Source organism: Microtus pennsylvanicus, chromosome 1 (assembly GCF_037038515.1).
Source record: "Microtus pennsylvanicus isolate mMicPen1 chromosome 1, mMicPen1.hap1, whole genome shotgun sequence".
NCBI classification, from domain to species: domain Eukaryota; kingdom Metazoa; phylum Chordata; class Mammalia; order Rodentia; family Cricetidae; genus Microtus; species Microtus pennsylvanicus.
In genome coordinates this window covers 222,809,985-222,830,155 of record NC_134579.1, presented here as the reverse complement: position 1 = coordinate 222,830,155, position 20,171 = coordinate 222,809,985, and the positions used below count along the sequence as shown (strand labels likewise).

The window sequence follows — 20,171 nt, the reverse complement described above, 5'->3', positions numbered from 1 at the left end:
TGAATTTTCTGTTAATATCCTTTTCAATCAAAGACATGCACTGTATTCACAAATATGGATGTTTTCCTTCAAGGTCCAGTCATTGTTTATTATTTTTGAGTTTGTGTGTGTGTGCGAGAGCATGTGTTAGCATGTTCTTCCTTTTTACACACTCCTTATTCTTTTTATGAAACTTTTTATTGGTTCTTGATGAATTTCATATCATCCCAATATCTCTCATTCCCTTCCTTACTATTACTCTCTGCCTTTTCAATCTTTTCTCAAAAACAAAGTTTAAAAGGTAAAAAAAAAATTATCCCTTCCAGCAAAGCACTATATATATAGAATGGAAGGTATGATGTTGTCTCCTGAGTCACACAGTATACCCTTTAGTTAACACATCTTTACTTGTAAGTATTCACTGCATTGAGTCATTGATCTGGACTGAGGCCCCTGGCTTCAGCTACGCTGTTGAAAGTCAACTCTCACTGAGCCTCCTCTTGGATATCTTGTAGTTGCTTTGTGTTCTAGTGTTCCTGTAGTTTTGGTTCTGCCCATCTGCCCCTACGTTCTAGAAGTTCCTAGGTGAGATAGTTGTTGGGGTTGGGCTAGCTATTAGTCCTTGTTCTAGGCCTGGATAGTAGCTGGGTTGGTCATCTTGCCAGCTTTTCCTCATTGTTACCAGCCAGATGAGCTCTCAAGCACTGCCCTGCCTAGCTCAGATCAAGGAGAAGAGAACAAAGAGCAGTACCATTTCTCCTGCTCTCACAGCTTGAGTCTGGCTCACCTGTACTCAGATCACCAGAGACAACTCTACTGTTTTTCCCAGATGAGTTACAGGGCATACTCTCTGATTACTGTACTTCCTGAGGAGCAGACACAGTTCTTCTGGTCTCATGTCTCTGAGATTGACTCTCCTGCCTGTCATAGGCACCAAGTGATGAGGGGTGTTGTGGAATTTTCCTTTATACTCTGTAAAGATGTATCATTGTGGTTGGTGTGGTAAAGAGCTGGATGGCCAAGGCAGGGAGAGGTTAGGCATGACTTCTGGGAACAGAGAGGTCTTGAGGAAGAAGAATAGTGAAGTACCTAGCCAGATGCACAGGAAGCATGATGTGCAGGAGAAGATAGGTAAAGACTATGAGCTTTGTGACTGGATTTAGATTACTAGAAATGGGTTAACTTAATTCCTAAAAACTAGTTAGAAACAAGCTGAAGCTATGGTCGAGGTTAAATTATTAATAAGTCTCTGTGCCATGATTTGGGGGCTGGTGGTACAATAAAGCCTGCAGCAAAGGGAGGGGCCTATTTCCATTACCCTCGCCACCCTGTGGCATACCAGGGAGAGTGGGGGCAGCTCTGCTCCATTCATACCTACATGCACAGCTCACCTGGGCCCCTGCCAGCAGGGCCAGTTCTAGTATTCTGCCCAGTTGAGGTGCCATGCTCACTCTTGCATGTGTTCCAGCTGGTGAGAGGCTGGGCTAGTTTTCCTCTTCCTCTAGCCCAGGGGCCCCAGCTATCTCATCTGCCACAGGTGTCATAGAGTGAGCAGAGAAAGGACATTTTTCACTCATCCATGCTGCCACATGCAGGATGACAGGGGAAGGGATTGTTTCAATTTTCCCTCTCTTATTACCACCAACAAGGTCAGCTCTATATTGCCTAGAAAAGCTTAAGAGCATGCTCTCCCTAAAGCTCCTGGTGGTGAGGGAACAATGCTAATTCTCCCATTCTCATGACCTCAGTGTCAAATTTGCATCCACTACAAGCAATGAGAGGTGAGAGAGGGGGTGAGGTGGGGCAACAGAGCAAGCACAAGCAAGCAAACTCACAATGAATAAAGAAAATTCGCCAAAATTAACTGTCAGTGGACCAAAAGCACAGTAACTATTGGAGCGCACTCCTAAGCAATCACAACAAGCCAGCAGTGACTGCTAGTTTCAAAAGGACCAACCAGAAATGTTCCTGCCACAGCTTAATTTCCCTAACCCCATAAAAGTCCCAGACCCTTTTATAATAAAGAGCTTTTGGATTGAAATCTCTCAAAATCTACGTAGTTGCCTCCATTTCTTCTTACCCCTGCCCCCTGGGAATGGGAATTGTACAACAGGCAGCAGCAACAAATCCACAAAAAACTACAAGGGGGAGGTCTTCTCTCCATTGCTCCCTCCACCATATGGCAGACAAAAGATAAGGTCAGATCTTCCATGTGCATTTGTGGTGCTGGATTACCTGTGCCTCTGTTAATAGGGTCAGTTCTACTATGCTGCCCAGGCGAGGTGCAACAGTCTGCCTTTCTGAGTGCTACAGCTGGTGAGAGGTAGGATCAGCTCTCCCACCCTCATGATTCTGGAACCAGCTTTTCCACCCTGCTGTAGGTGTCAAGTAATGAGGTACTAGGAACAAGGAGGATATCTCTCAAAGTACTTTGAGAATGACAGACCAAGGAACTAGCTCTTCAACTCTTGCATACTTAGGGCCAGCTTACATGCATCTCCACCATCAGGAACAGTTTTGCTCTGATTTCCCGGGGAGGTACAGGGTTGTGCTGCCCTCCAAAGTGGTGTACCTGGTGAAGGGTACTGCCAGTTCTACACAGCCCTATCCTCACTGTATTCAGTGGTTTCAGGAGCCATGAACATCAGAGTAGGTCCAGGCAGAGCCAAGGAACAAGACATAGCCCCAGTGACAGCTCAGAATAGTATGAGGCTCACAGGTTGGAATTGGGCAATAGTAGCATAGCTGATAAACCTTGAAAAAACAAACTCCTGTATACAAACATACTCTATCTTTATTTAACACTATCTATGGAGGAGTATTCTGGTTGTTTTATTATTCAGCATAAAATCTCGGAATATGACTAATAATTTTGGGATATAGTCATGCATATGATGATAAGTGAAAGAATAATTGAAAGAGAGATTATTTAATTCTCAAAGTACTTTGTTAAAGAGGGATCTATACATTTAGAAAGAGCTTTTAGCAGTAATTTATGACTATGAAAAAAAAACCCCAAGATATAAAGTTTGTCTCTTTTCTCTCTGTGTATATATGTGTATATAATGTATACATAATGCATATAATATTATGTATATATACACACAAATGAAACCTTGGTGAGACAGTATCAAGCAAAATATTTGTTTTATATTTACAAATTCATCTGCAAAGACTTTCCCATTCTTTAGTAAAAGTGACAGTGAAAATCAAAATACTTCTCCTTATAGCTTAAGCTAAGATACTTCTTGTACTCTGAATCAAATAAGGGGGAAATTAATTTTTATATTCCATGATAAATATAACTATTTATCATGTTTATTTTATTTATGTGGAATTAAGTTTGATTCATTCATTTAACACCTTAGAAAATATTTGCTGATATCTATTAGATATTTTATGAAACAAAGCTTTTATTCTTTTTCTTTTCTGTTTTTTTTAACACTACCACCTTAACCTTATGACCACTCTGGCATCTGAAAAAAGGTTTTATTGAATGTCATGGTCCCTGTCTGACACTTAAATGTGCTTTAATTTAAGCCACCAATTTTCATGATGAGTTTTCAGCACAGATGATATGAGCAACACAAATGAGCTCTAAAATTTATAAGAAATTTAAAAATGCTTCAGTCCTTGATAGTTATGTTAGTAGTTCAGTGTCTCATTATTCTTAGAGCCTTCAAGTATTTTGATGCTGTGTTTTACAGGCAATATAATAGCATGAAGTAGAAACAGGAAACTTTTATTAAATGTAAGAGTCCAAACTCAAAATTTCACTGCTTTAAAAATTTTCACATTTCTTAGTGTTGGAATTAGTTAAAATTCACATGGGTTTCATTTTACCATTTTCTCTATGCCTGATAGTCTGCTAAATATGGAGAGAGGAACCCTCCAACAATGGGATTGGAATTTGAAACACAGAGTCAGATTCCAGGCAACTACTTTCATGGATATATACAGCTATAATTCTAACACTTGGCTTTGAGTTTGAGGCCATCCTCTTCTTCACAGTTACACCTTACCTCAAACAAAATGGAACAGGACACAAAAAGTAATACATTTTTTAAGAAAAAAATTATAATTCTAATTACTTTATAATTTGACTCTGTACCCCTTTTCTTATTTCCAATTTAGATTTTTTTTTTGGTTTTTTTTTTTATTTTTTTTTATTGAGAAAAAAAATTTCCACCTCCTCCCAGCCTCCAATTTAGATTTTTAAGAAGATAAATAGTGATAATTGGTTGCGACTTTAATTGAAAATTGTCAGATGGTTATCAATGTGCATTTTAATGTTCTTTGCTGTCCAAGAGTTTATCACATTTTGTGAATTTCTACTTTTCTATTTACATAGTTTAAAAGTAGTGATTGAGAGTTTTTTCTCTTGTAGTTTTAATTATTTTTAGCATTATTAATGTTATAGTTTTTGTCTTTATTTAATTCATATGTACATATATGTATTTATGCACTATGGGTGGATGGATGAATATATGTATGAATGTATGTGGAATTAATTTTTATGTTTTTAAAAAGTACAAAACTACTTATTCTATATTCAATTACCTTACTAGAAACTATTCATATATTCTTTGAACAACCTGTTGAGTTTGGAACTAATAGACAAAAGAAACTCTCCATAAAAAAGCCAAAAGACTATGTGAGCTAAAATGAGTATTCTCATTATCTTTTTTTATTTGTGATAGGAATGACATATTCACATCCCTGCAAAGTTTTGAATGTCTAATATGGTATCAATTGGCTAGAATTTGTAGAAGGTATACGTATATAGGCCTCATATGTGTTCATATTGTTCAACCAAGAATTTGTAGTCTCTGGCTAACATTTCCCCTTATCGTTTGTTTCATTTCTGCCATTACTGTTTCACTTTCTGACTATATCATTTCGATGCCAGCTGCTTAAACTGTGATAGAGGAACCCATATGAAATCGGAAGTAATTGTAAAGTTTGCTAGAAATCTTAGAACCATTCAAACATCTCTGAATGTACAGCTACCAAAATTTAGCTAAAAATTATAATAATAAATTTGAGATATTGCGGACAGTGCTTGTTTAAGTTATACTGTGATTTTTTTTCACTGCTGTCTTGGTTAAAACCATCAAACATTACCTGAAAAACCTTAGCCTAGCGTCGAGTTCATAGTATATTATTTGAATAGAAATATAATAGTTTGTTTACAGAAACCAGATGTATTTTCTTATCATTAAAAAAGACAATCAAAATAGTATTGGATCATAGATCATTTGTATGTTTACCTTAAAATTTTCTTGCTGAGGTACCAAGTTGAGATTCATAAAAGATTATTAAATGTTGCCATAGGGGACACCCAATTTTCAACACAGGACAACAAGTAAAACCACTAGCTCAATCAGAAAAATACCATGAGCAATCACAGGAAGAAACTAATCACTGTTGCCTTCACACAGTTTAATTTGGAAGACAAGAGCACTCTCACTAAGGTAGTGGAAGATACTAGGACCACTTACAATGAAAAATACAATAACAACTGCCACCACTGTGAAGGTAACATCCTGCCTCCTAAATCTGTGACTCTTATTGCCAGGCTAGAAAAGGAAAGTCCAAAGAACTTTCCACTAAAGTAGGTTATGTGTACAATGCTCAAACTTCTTTACATAAATATAAATTACAAAATTAAAAATAAATGGATATTGGATTGGTTTTACAACAGAATTATCAACAATTTCTGAAATTGTTCTAAATATATATCTTTCATTTTGTCAGAAGTATTCTTTTTAGCATTGATGGTTATAAATTCACAGTTTTGAAAACAGATGAAGATGTTATATTTTGTACAAAACATTTTTTTCCCAAAATTTAATATATTTGGAAGATAGAAAAGTATATTTTACCCCATGTAAAATTTCTTCTCTTGATAAATTGTAAAATTATAAGTTTACTAAAGGATTGTTTTAAGAACTAAGACTTTTATGAATAAATTCATAAATAACTATTGAGCATTTGATTTATATGCCTATTTTATATATTTAATACCAGAAATAATGGACAAAAATTTCTTATACAATGGGTTTCATGAGAAGGAAAGTTTAATAAACCCTGAGTTTGATAATGTTAGGTTTTTCATATCTTCTTTTCTTTAGATAATTATAACAGGATTCATTTATGTTGTTAAAATCAATGTATTTTAAGGTTTTATAATATTTCATTATACAAATATATCACATTTTCTTTGCCCAGACATCTGGCAATGAACATAACATTTTCTCCTTTATTTTGTTATTGTGGGTAATATTTTACAGCACTAAGACACTCATGAGCTTGTGAGTTTGACTTCTAGAACTTTGCATAAAAATCTGGGGTATACTTATTGGATCAAGTGGTGATCATTGTAACACTCATATGGGCTTTTAAATTCTTCATGGTATACATCCACAAGCAGGAAGGAAGAGCCTTACTTTTTACAAATCTTTGCCAGTATTTGTTATCTATTGCTGAAACACCATCCTTTCAGCTGACATTAAGCATCTCATTATGGCTTTGAACTGTAGTCTTCATGATTGTAGTTGTCATGGAGCACATTCTTCTTTAGATTTTACACAATGATTTATCTTCTTTGGAACAACATACATTCAAATTTTTAGTTTATTTAATTTTTATTTTTGTAAATTGACATCTAAGTAAGAAGTTTGAATATATTTACCATATAAAATTTATATTTTGAACATTGTAGTGTCTAATTCAGGATTAATTAGACATGTTCTTCTTCTCAAACAATTATCTTCCCTTAAGCTGGTGATATTCCAAATCTTTTCATATAACATTTAAAAATGTTTAGTATATATTATACGGAGACAAAATAGTACAGTTCTCTATATTTGAAATTCTATCAATCAGACCTAGTCTCACCAACTAGATCCATGCCTATGTACCCAGAGACTTTTCTTCTAACAGAAAAAAACAAACAGAAAAACAGAACTATAGAACTCAAAATAGGTGAATGAAAAGAACACTCTTATTTGATCACCAAAAGCACTGTCTGGATGAAAAGGTTATCAAATAGATCAAACAAAACTAACCTATAGAATTTGTCCAATTTTATATTTTAAACATATTAGTTTCTATTTCTAATTTCCAGTTACTGGTGAGGGGATGATCACACGCATGAATATGTATAAATTAATATATACAAACACATTCTAAAAGATCTTTTTATAAAGAAAGATAGTTAATGATATTAGGATATATGAAAGAGACAAGATTGACAGAGGAGTATTGGGTTACCACATGATTTGAGTGTACAAGACTGGAGCTTGGAAGCTGATCTTAGAGATGAAGATGGAGAGCAGATAAACTCTATATACTTAGCCTATTAGATTAGATATTTTCTAGAAGACAGGAAATATAGTCAGTTGGAACTTGGCATAAAAGAGAGGCAGTGTGTGTGTGTTGTGTAAATTAAGCAACCTGAGTTAGGCTCTTCCCATTTGGGGCACTCATTTATGCTTATCTCGGTGCAACTCAAATTTAGGATCTATTTGTTTCTTCATTGTGTAAATAATATTTCCATACTGAGATCATCTAAAGTATACATTCTATTCTTTTTCCAGTCTATTTGAAGTTGCATGATTGTTGGTTTACTTGTTCTCTGCCTGAATTTTTCTACTAAAAAATATCTTAATGGCATTTTTCATCTGACTATTTCTCAAAGTATAGATTAATGGATTTAGCATGGGAGTTATTACAGTATAAAAAATAGCAACCTCTTTATCAATGGGTAATGTAGCTGCAGGTCTCATGTACACAAATATGCAAGGTACAAAATATAAGATCACCACTATAATGTGAGAAACACAGGTAGAGAGGGCTTTGTGTCTTCCTTCTGCACTGTGGGTCCTTAGGGAGCACAGGATGACCATGTAGGATATGAGCAGAAGGAGGAAGTTTAACAGACAGATGAAGCCACTGTTAGCAGCAACAAAGAGACCTAGAATGTGTGTATCAATACAGGCTAAATCAAGCAAAGGGTTCAGATCACACATAAAGTGATCTATGACATTGGGGCCGCAGAAAGGAAGTCCAACAATGAAAAGAATTTGTATACCTCCATGAAGAAATCCACCAGCCCATGACACTCCCACAAGTAAATTACAGAGTTGTTGGTTCATGATGGCTGCATAATGCAGAGGTTTGCAGATGGCTACATAGCGGTCATAAGCCATGACAGTAAGCAAGATGACCTCAGCCCCTCCAAAGAAATGTTCCCCAAAGATTTGAGTCAGGCATCCATTGAATTGAATGGACTTCCTTTCATGGAGTGAATCAACAATCAGCTTAGGAGTACTGACAGAGGAGTAGCAGGCATCAATGAAGGAGAGATAGGCCAGAAAATAGTACATAGGGGAACGCAGCAGTTGGCTGTTTGCAATGGTGATCAGAATAAGCAAATTTCCTGTCATAGAGAAGATATAGATGACCAGAAAAACAGCAAATATAATTTTCTGTATGTGTGGGTTCTGTGAGAGTCCCAGGATAAGAAACTCAGTCACGTTGTTCCTGTAGTCCATCTAGTTCGTGAGACAGTTAATCATATCTCCTGGGGGAAATATTGATACACCCTCATGTTTATTTAATTTTTTAATTTAATTTAATTTCATTCTGTTAATCAATAAAATATAACCAACTATTCTTTACTATTCCAGAAAGAGTTCTAGATATTTATGACTACTTGAAACTATTGAGTTGCCTTCTGCATGGAGATAGCTGGAAAGTTTAATAATATGAGTAAGATATGAAAATATTCTAGGCAGTCTCAAGTGTGCTGAATGTTTGGGATGAATCATAGTTTTAAAAGGGTTCAAATTATTCTCCTAGAGGCAGTTAAACTCACAAAGGATAGTAGGATGTATACTTGTTCATTGTAGTAGCATTCAAGTAAAGGCAAATTTTCTATAGTTTATTTACAGGAAATGGAGAGCCAGAAAAGTTAAACCATTATTTGACTGGGAAAGTATTAGTGAATTGTAGTAAACAAGGATCTTGGAAACTAGCACCATAAACTGAAACACACTGGTAGTCACTAGTGAGCAGTAACAGCGGAAGCAGGAGAAGGGGTGCCACTGATAGAATTTAATAGTAGCGTTTTCTAATTAGTTGTGAAGCCACAAACATTTTGATCTAAGTCCAATTTACCTATGTTTTATGTAATTACATAAAAAAGCAATAAAGCAGAACATAATCTTGTGCAAAAAGTTCAGGGGAGATGGTCCTGAGGGTACATTGAAAGTAGGCATATGTTGTTTTGTAATAATTAAGAATCTGTAATAATTAAGTCCATGTGTAAATTCTGAAGTAGTTCATAACAAGACTATGTTCACGCACTGGTTACTAAGTGCCTTGCAAAAGGACTGCTTTTAGAGCTTTAGATAGACTGTGTTGTTGTTATTCTTTATCAACTTAGAGAAAAGCACTATTATATAGGTATAAGAACAAAACCATTATTTAGTGAGATTACTAAATACTGGCTGTCAACTAAGGATCTTTAAAAGACTTCCTGGTTTGGTTCTTCATATACACCAAACAGATGTTTGTCATCATTTTATACAAATTTTCATATTTTCTTCTATGTACTATGATAACAGAAACATTATGTTTTCTGCCTATCATAAGCAGAAAAATTGACAATGTTAATTATAAAATTTTGATTCTTCTAGTTACTTTTATCTCCTGAATTTTAAAGTATTATTCACTTCAAATCACTGAACTATATAATCATATTTTCATGTTAAAAAAGCATTGGTCTACAAACTGTCCTGTATATTACTTAATGATTTACTTATACACCATTTCAGAAATATTTTCATTTGATGCAGATTTATAAATAGGTCATATCATAGGGTGATGCATAATGATAGATTTAAAATTTCACTCAATAAGAGAATGATAGTTTCTGTGCTCTTGGAAGAACTCTTTCATCTTAGCCCACCTTTAGATCACCCTTCCTATATAGCATTATATAGTAGAGGTAGCAAAACAATTGGCAGAACTGTGGGAATGTGTGGAAACAGTAATCTAGTACATCATTTAAAGAACTGTAGGAACTGAATGAGAGTTCTTGTTCTTCCTCTTCTCACTCACCTTGAATTTATTCCCTGGTACGTCACACACCTGCTTCATCATCAGTCTATAAAATGAGAATAAGAATTGTAATTTACCATGAGAATTGGCTAAAATAGGAAAGCATGCTTACAGGACTACAATATGTGTATTTAGAATGAATACATTTACCAGATAAACATAATTGTTAACTTGAGCAGCAATATGGAGAAATATTTAACCTTCCAAAAACTTAGAAAGAATCCTTTTTTATAGTTTCAAAGAAGCTACAGAAATTTGTAATAGGCATAAACACAACCCCAAAATTAATTGTCTGTGTTTTTACTTAGAATAATAAGCTTAACATTATTAAGTATAATAATATTACTCACTTAATATTTATATTTAGGATTTTTGATGTGTGGTCAAGCTAAACTCTGTTCAACCTCATGATTAACCTTAGTTGCTAAAAGAGGTATCTCCTGGTAAATCAGTGATAGGTGGGTCTAATCCATCTGTTTATCTTTGGGTCACACTATCTGACATTAAGTAAATGCAGAATACTTACCAAATATCATGAAAAGTTAGGGTGAGGATGAAACATACTCTATCTTTATTTGACAAACCTTGACAAAAACACTCCTGTATACGATACATCACAGTTTCAACTAATTGTCACAGTGTTGAAAGATATGCCTCAAAGGCTCTAGATATCAGTGTGAGTTCTGCGTGTTCAGAAAAGACTTGGGAAGGTGGAGTTTCACAATTAAATCTTGACATTTTTGCGGATATCCAAACAACATGTATTAAATAGTATCCATAGAAAAATCCTTCCCTCTTTCCTAAAAGATAAAGATGTTTCACTGACCACATGGAGTTTAGATCTAGAATGTATTCTTTTAAGACACTTGTAGAGATGATCTTTGATTTCTAATTCTGATTCTTCATTCTGAAAAACAATAGCTTGCAAGATTGCAGTAAAGTCTCCATAGAATCCACTCTACTTGTGGTGAATCTTGCTATGGGATGTGGAAAAAGCCACCATTTGTATCCTGCATTATAAGCGTATTTATAGAAGTTTCCATGAATTTCAATGATCTTGTTATTGTGCTTTCTCTCCCTGGAATTGATTATCTCCATTGATAATCTGTCTGTCTTAGTATTTGTGTTTTGGAAAATATGTGTGACTATTCAATTGAGAATAGAATTCCTCATGCAAGGAAAAAAAGCATGTAGTTCCTTCCTCTATCTAATACTGTCTTGTTAAGAATACTGAATGCCATGCAAGTAAGCTACAAGGTCCTCATTCTACTATGAACAATAAAAATTCAGTTTCTCTTGTTATAAACAGGACATGGGGATTATTTTTATTCTTACCATTATGACACTATCTTTAAAAATCTGCTTAATATCTAAACTGATAAGGGCAAGAACTTGACAATCATTTTAAAGTAATAACTTTAGAAATTTTAGGCTGATTTTTCTAAGACTTTTGACCTTTCTAGAATCTATACAATTCTCTGTATTACATTCGTCTGCAAGCTATTGTTATCATAAGGGCTAGATTGAGAGCTCTATCCCAAAACAAAACAAGCAACTCTAAAGAGTAGGTTTCAAACTTATTCGTTGTATTAATGGATATTAAACATACAATCATCCATTAAGTTTAACAATTGTAAATACTTGTAGCTATTGCTTTTTATACACAATCACATGTAGTTTAGTCTGGCTTTGTACTCAATATAGAGCAGAACACTAGCTGAACTCCTGATCTGCCTACCTCTACTTCCCAAGTGAATGACCTCCCCCCCACCTTATTGCCATTAATCCAATTATATCTTTGACAATTTAATACACATATATAAATCATGCTGGATATTCTGATATTTGGGTTATGAGTTTAATCATTAATGGCTCAGCCATCTCTCCATCTATCCACCTCCATTATGAGATTCTCAAAGACTACCCTCTCTTTTCTGTTCCCTAATCCATGTTAACCCAACCTTCCTACTAATCTCATTCCCACATTTATCTCCATCACCTCTTCCTGTTCCTGCTCCCCACTCATCTTCCTTTCATCCTCCTTTTCTTTTTCCTCTTCTTTCCCCTTCTTCTTCCCCTTCTTCTTCTTCCCCTTCTTCTTCCTCCTCCTCCTCCTCCTCTTCTTCCTCTTCCTCTTCCTCTTCCTCTTCCTCTTCCTCTTCCTCTTCCTCTTCCTCTTCCTCTTCCTCTTCTTCTTCTTCTTCTTCTTCTTCTTCTTCTTCTTCTTCTTCTTCTTCTTCTTCTTCTTCTTCTTCCCTCTCCCCATGGAATTTAATCAGGGCCATTCAAGTGACCATGAGGGTGTGAGGGTAGAAATATCTATTGGGGTCTGGTAGGGTCACTGGTGGGTATGCAACTGAATGTAATAACTTTAAACCCTTGACATCCATAAATAGCTTACAGATAAATTGGTATTTAGAACCACTTTGATTCTTCTTAAGTTAACAACAATGGTGATTTTTCTTCCATGGCTAATGACTCCATTGATCAATGGTATTTTATAATGTTTACAATACTAGGCATAAATTCTTTCTTTGAAGCAGACATAAAATCTAACCAGAATTTAGTTGGTTATCCCCAGAATAGTCATGCCAGCAATGTAAAAGCAGGCATATATTGCACCATGTGCAGCTTGGTGAATGTATGCATTTCTCTGTCCCATAATTTTGGATAACAGCTTTCAGAATTATGTACATCAGCTAGAAAAGAGGGAGCTTCCAGTTAAGCCCCAGCTTGATTTCTCAATGTCCTACAACCCAGATGTTTTATATCTACAGAAATTAGGTCTAACTAGCTGTTTCTGTTAGGCCTCCAAGAACAATGGAAAGAGACTAGATTGTGTGGGGCTTCTGGGGACTTCCTTACAAATAATTTATAGAAATATATCCCATACCTGGCACTGGAAGTGTCATTTGATTATTCATAATTTCTGTAATTGGTTCTATCCATCCAAACAGCCTACTTCCATTCAAACATACTTTTAAAGTATTTTAATTAGTTTCCAGAGTAGTGTGTTTTCATATGTCTTCTTCTTATACCCAGGCATAAGTTAAAACTCCATCTCTAGCTACCTCCTGTTTCTCCTACATCTTTCATGTCTTATTCAGCAGAATTTCTCTCATTCTACTTTCATTCTCCATCATTTCTAATATCTTCACTTGTTCAGGCCTCTTTCCATGACCTGTGGTTCTTTTTTTTTCTAGATTCTTGGTGGTTGCTACAATATCCCAACATTCCAACAAACACAAAATTAATTTATAGTCCTCACGTGATTGAGAATTTTTGACTTTTTATTTCATATTCTTGATTACCTTCATTTATGTTTTCCAATTTCAGACTTTCAAAAATTCATTTCCTTTCATCACGGATAAAATTCCCTTGTGCATATCCAACTCTTATTACCTTCCAGCCAGCTGATAACATCTATGATAATTCTAACTCCTATATCTTGTGAATAGAGCCCAAATTAACATGAATATATATGTATTTCCATCAAAGACTATGAAGTCCTTTGAGTATATGCCCATGAGTGCTCAATCTTGCACATATATAAGAACTGTCTATATCTTTCTAAGGAGCCAATTTTCATTCTGGCTGCATTAATTTATACCTCCTTATGGACAAAAATAGCATAAAGCTTCCCTGTTTCTGTTTTCTATTTTTCTTCCTTAGTTAGTTACTTTTGATTATCTCTGGATGTTGATTATTTCTTACTCAGACGCAGACAATTCACATGTAGTCTCAGATGATAATCTGGACTTCATTTTTGTTTTTATTGCATCTTTCTATTCTCCCAAAATTACTTAGTTCTAGTAATAAATCAAGGTTATAGGTCAAGGTACATTGATCATGTTCTAAGAAATTTGAGGATGTTCTTAATTTCCATGAAATAATGTTTTTTTCTGGGAATCACCCAAAATGAACCACAAACATCTGGGCTATAAAGATGTGACAAAGGCTAACACTGGGCCATTGAATGTAGAATGAAAAGAGACCAACAAGGCATCCCATTATCATCAGGAAAATTTTTGAGGGTTCGCTCAGTGTCCCCCAGGTCAAATGTAATTAGTCATTCCCAGACACTGTGGATGGCATGACTCCTCAAGAAAATTAGAAAATTTATTAAAACTGTACTGCAATGAATGGTAGAAAAACTGTTGAGATAAATCTAAAGTTTCAACAGAAAATAGAAAATGTATATTTTTAGAAACTTCTATATATGATACAAGACCAAAGCTGAATGTACAAATAAGAAAAAAATATAATGGAAGGATTATAAGACACTGAGACAGATGTGACTTTTATTACTCCAGAATCTTGGCATCCAAATTGACCTCTTCAGGAGGCAGATATTCAGTTCTTAGGAATTGGAGCCCTGTCTCAGGTAAAACAAAGCACAAGATGGGTTGAATACATAGGTCCAAAAGGATATAGAGGAAGGCTGAGGCATATGTTCTAAAATATCAGTGAATCTATGGGTCATGATCTGTTTCAACAATTGAATAGCCAGATAAACATTGCTGCAGTCCCAGGCACAGTCCATAAGCCAACTCATGATTCTTGGAAAGATATTAAAATGTGCTGTGAAAAATAGACATTAACCATTTGGGCTGTGTGGGGCAATATTATACAGGCCACATATTTCTGCATTGTATCAGCAGCCAGCCTCTCTAGCCACAATAGCAACAGAGGTGCTAAAAGCATCTTCAGACTGGCTGTCTCCAGAGCTCAGGATATGCTACTCCTTTCAGGAGATCGCCTGAGAAGAGGTGTCAATTCCAATTTAGTGACAGAGATGCAGACATGATGTTAGTCCTGCTACCCTGGAAAAAAAAATGCTAAAAAGATGTTTGGAAAATAAACGCTGGTGATCTTCAGGATTTGAATGAACCCTGAGATTCCCTTCTGATATTGCTGAGTGAACTGTCTCAATTATCCCCATGCCTCCATGCTGGTCCAGAAAGATGGCTTATGTTGGGATTCAGGCCCTGACAGGGCTGTACAAAATCCAGAAAAACAACTGGCAAATTCTCAGAAGTATGCGTGCCCTACCATTAAGATGGTTCATTAAGAAACCTATATGGGTTAAAAAATGAACTTTAACAATAGAGCAACTGCATGCTTTATAATAGGTGGTTCAGAAGCAACTAGATGTTCAGTATATTGAAGAATCAACCATCCATTGGAATTCTCCTGTGTTTGTTGTCAAAAGGAAATCTGGTAAATGGAGAAAAGCAATAGATCTAAAAACTGTTAATAATGTGATTCAACAAATGAATCCTCTACAATCTGGAATTTCTTTCCCTTCCCTATTGTCTAAAGCATGGGCCTCTTATAGTTATTGATTTAAAAGATTGTTATTTCACTATACCTTTACAAGAAAAGGGCAGAGAAAAATTTGCCTTCACAATGCCTGCTCATAATAATTCTCAACCTGCTAAAAGGTATTAATGGTGAGTTTCTCCCACAGGGAATGTTAAATAGCCTCGCCTGTGATAATATTTTGTAAATCAGCCATTGCTAATGATATATAATCAATTTTCTGAATCTATAGTATGTCATTACATAGATGACATTTTGCTATCTGTTACAAATACATTTAGAAAGAATGTTTAAAGAAGTAAAGAACATTTTGCCTTGTTGGTGATTACAAGCTGTTGCTGAATAACTACAAATAGAGGATTCTATTAATTGCACAGTTTATAAAGTAGGGTTAAGAAAATTTGACCCCTAAATGTACAAATTAGTAGAGAATGATTGTAGATTCTTAATGACTTCTAAAGACTGCTAGGTGATATTTCCAATATATGGCTCTCTGTTGAGATAAAACCGATGAACTTATTCATTTTAACAAAACTTGTCAGGTGGTGGTAGTGCATGCCTTTAATCCCAGCATCAATTTTTGTCTCTGAGTTTTCATTAATTTTTCAACATTTCAGTCTTTTTGTGTAATACATACATAGTTATTTTATTTAATAAATTATATTATATTGTATGTACATGTATACATACACACACATTATATAGTTTACAGGCTATGGCAGGGGAGTACAAGATTGACTTTCTATCAGTGGAAGTTCCAAAAATCCAATTTTTTTTAGTATAAATTCTGCATTTTTCAGACGGTCTCACTAGAAGTATGAGCCCCAACAATGTAGGCTTTAATTTCAGTGAATGTGTAAACTTGCTTGTGAGAGCAAGCAGGCAGAATGAAAGAGAGAGAGCTAGCAAGGTTTCTTCTACTCATTCCTTTATCTAGGCTGACACAGAAGGTGTATGCCAGATTTAAGGCACATTTTAACACCTCAAAGTCTCCAACTTTATATGATTTAACTAAGAAAACAGTCCCTCATAGATATACATTTTATTTAATTCTAGATGTGATCAGTTGGTAACCAAAAATATCAATTACATTTGATTTTTTCAGTCATGAGTTAAATTTTGCCACCTCTGTAAAGGGCAACAAGTTTTCATTTTTTTCTCTTATATATGTTCATATTTCTCAGTTATGAGTTTATCTCCAGTTTAAAGGATGTAATATAAAAGTTTGTTTTCCTCTTTGTTTATACTGAAAATGAAAAACATCAAAAAATCTAAAACACATTAAAGTACAATATGTTTAAATAAGGTTAGTAATTTTAGCTGTCTTTCCTAAGTGAAAAAGTACTATCCAGAGTATAGCAGGAAATGTGCTTTATATGTATTTAGTAATCAAATTGTATGTGGATTTCCAGAACAAGTCTTATTAGTACATGCTTTTTTTATGGAATAGAAAGCTTTTATTATCTTGTATGTGGAAATTAACTGAAAAGTAAATTTAAGGTGCAAAAATTGAGGATATGAGGAATAATATCTACATACTGATATCTCAATAAAAGGAATATTGAACAAATACAGCAAGTAAAAAGAAGGAAAACAGAAAATAAATGAATTTCAAAATCAGTAAGAAGAAATATCCATGAGTGTGTGGGTAATGTGCTGTATGGAAATATGTGAGAGGAGCATATTAGTGCAACTTATTTCCAAGATTGCTAGTAAAAAGCATCCTGTGTACCACTGTTATTTTATTTATGTGTGTTTATGTGTGTGTGCACGAATGCATGCGTGTTTAAGGAGGTACTTTTTTTCTATTTTGAAATAGAGTCTTACTATACAATCATGCCTGGAGTGAAACTCAGGAGGTTGACCAACTTGGTGGAAAATTCACGCAATCTCCTTGTCTCAGTCTCCTAAATGATATATGATTTCACAATATGCCTTTATGACAGACTTTAATTTCTAGTTTTATATCCAGGCTTTATTATAGTTAGAAAATATTTGTTAAAGCAACTGAATAACATGAATAAATTATTCATTAAAATGTACAGATTCATTTGCACATATCATACAAGCTACTTCTGACAAGGAGAAAAGTAGTTCCACATATTTACAGACAAGAAAACAGTTCAGATGCTGTGGATTTTCCACTTTAAACATACACTAATGCAAGTGAGAACATATAAGCACATTGTATTATGTATATCTTCTAAATTTCCAATGGGCATAATTAAACATTGAGGAAGTATTTTCAACTCTCCATAATAACAATGATTTTTAGGGTAACACTGGCAAGTATAATATTAATAGTCTTAAATGACTCTCAGCACAGAGATGCAGTGAGATGAGAAGTAATCCAGGATTTATTAGATATGTCATACACACATCACACATCGGCAGCTTTAGACTTTAAGGAAAATCTTTTTGGAAAAAAAGGACAACAAGTCATAGGACTTTATCAACACCAATAGAAACAATGGAGAACTTATATCATAGATCTAATCAATGAATAAATGAAATCTTTAATATGTGACCACTCAAAACTGTTGGCTGTACATTCACAGCTGTAACTAAAGCCTAGACTTGAAGCAAAAATTCCCTTAAGACTGTTCCTCTTGGGTTTCCTTGTCTTTTACCTTAAAGTATTTCAGGCAATGAATCTTTCAAAGGTACTTTAAATTAAAGATTCATGGGAAGAGATAGGTGCTTCCCACATCTTTTGTTTTTGTTTTATCTAAAGGTCATAGAAAAGAAAGAGGTGCTACTTCAAAAACAAAAAATACATGATATTCCAAAAATTTGAATCATGCTAGAAGTAAGTATTCTGAATATTTATATATGTTTACAGATGTGATTATAATAAAATGTTTCAGGTCTTCATATTTTTCTGCATAAAATTTGATATTAATAGGTCCCACCTATAAAGTCAATTCTTGACAAATCTGTGCTCATGGTTAATTTTTTTAAAAATAGGATGTTTTAAAAGCTGTATGACAATTCTAGGCAAAATTAATTTGACAGCCAAAATTTTAAGTCATTTTTTGAAGTAACAATTTCAGAAATATGTAAACACTGTTGAAATAACAATCAGCTGTTTGTCCATGTGCAGCCCTGTCCTGTTGTATATCTATTCAGAAAACAGACAGAAATAAAATGATATATGAGCCACCAGATATGATGAAGAAAAAACTGAGAAAATGATAAAATTTACTTAATATCATGTTCAAAACTTCATTAATGCTAAATATAAAACATGTAAACCCCTTTTTTCCCTCTAATGTCACAAGGCATTGAGATTACATATTGTGGTTTTACAATTTTTCCTAATAAGAGATTATTCAAAGTTGCAGGAAACTTACAGAATATTCTTCCTGACTGCTCACACAAGTAATATATTCTCATGGTCTTAGCATTTTATTTCAGTCTCAAGAGTTTTATTTCAAACCTGTTTTTCCTTTCTATTTTTTCTGGTAATTATATAATTAACATAAGTTTGTAAACAATGTATATTAGAAAACTTTTGATTATGAAAATCTAAATTGCAGACTTTTAGAAAATATGCTTTAGTAAAAGATATGCTACTAAATAAAGTAAAAATAGATTACTTTATACCTGATTATATTTTTCTCTGTATGTGAGAATGATAATGTAAATGGAGAGAGAGGGAAGACAGAAAAAGGGGGAGGCAGAGATGGGGAGAGGTGTAGAGTACGAGAGGATGAGAGAGGCAGAAGTGAAAGAGAGGAGAAAAGGAGGAGATGGAATGTGGGGCAAAGACCTGAGCCAGAAGATAGACAGAAAAAGGAGAGATGAGAGAGAGGAGGGAGAGATGAATTTCAGTATTATAAGAATAAGAAGATAAAAGAATAGCATGTATATGACATGACAGTCATCTTGGGACAGTTGTATTTATGGGAAGGATACCAGCTAGATGGAGTGTGATGGTAGCAGGATGGGGAAAGAAAATAAGAGGAGGATTGGTTAATCCTAGATTTAAAAAGGCTATTATTGGAACACCAGAATTTTTTTCCTTTTTCCTGGATTTGGATGAAACATGACCATGCACTTCATTCTTCTGACTTCACAGTTACATCCTGCCTTACTGCTATAACTACTATGCAATGATAAGTTATATCCTCATAACTGGTCCCCAATTAAGCGTACCCCTTCTATCTTTTCTTTCTGGAGTCCTTCCATCATGCCTTCCTTCCTTCCTTCTTTGGCTCATTCTTCTCTTCTTCCCTCCATCATACTTCCTATCTATTTTTTCTCTTCCATCTTTGCATTCTAAAAGTCAAATTAAAAAGACAACAAAGGGGGTTAGGGAAAGAGTTGAACCTGTGGATGATTTGACATAATAATATGATTTAACTGGACTTCTAGTAGTCTATGAAATAACCTTGGACCATTTCTATGCATACAGATCTGCATTTGGTTAGACAATTTGATCATTGCAAATAAGAATCATGGATCTTCATGTAAAGATAGCTTTATAATTACATCGCTGTCAACAAAACATTTGAACTTTTAAGATTTTTGCTTTCTATAGTTTTAATTCTCTATGCAAATTTCTTTGATTTTTGTATCCACAGATTATTTCACAGAATATAATAATATATATAAGCTAATATGATGATTATTATTCAATTTACAAATCCCAATTAACTAAAAAATTGATCAACATTGATTCGTTTATTTTCTTTTATTTCAGATGAACTAAGTTTCAGGTGTGCTTTGTTTACTCACTA

The 20,171-nt window shown here is 34.4% G+C and overlaps 1 protein-coding gene across 2 annotated transcripts; it reads right to left on the bottom strand.

The window, feature by feature from the left end:
• Window positions 1-7,607: 7,607 nt before the first annotated feature.
• LOC142842730 (olfactory receptor 4C46-like) lies at window positions 7,608-10,146 on the bottom strand. Of its 2 annotated transcripts, XM_075959430.1 has the most exons (2): window positions 10,136-10,146; window positions 7,608-8,526 (listed from the first exon to the last, which is right to left on the bottom strand). In XM_075959430.1, the coding sequence occupies exons 1-2, from the start codon at window positions 10,144-10,146 to the stop codon at window positions 7,608-7,610; spliced, it is 930 nt and encodes a 309-aa protein (XP_075815545.1). The 2 variants fall into 2 exon arrangements, with proteins under 2 accessions (XP_075815545.1, XP_075815544.1); XM_075959429.1 differs by lacking the exon at window positions 10,136-10,146 and having other exon boundaries at window positions 7,608-8,537.
• Window positions 10,147-20,171: the final 10,025 nt, after the last annotated feature.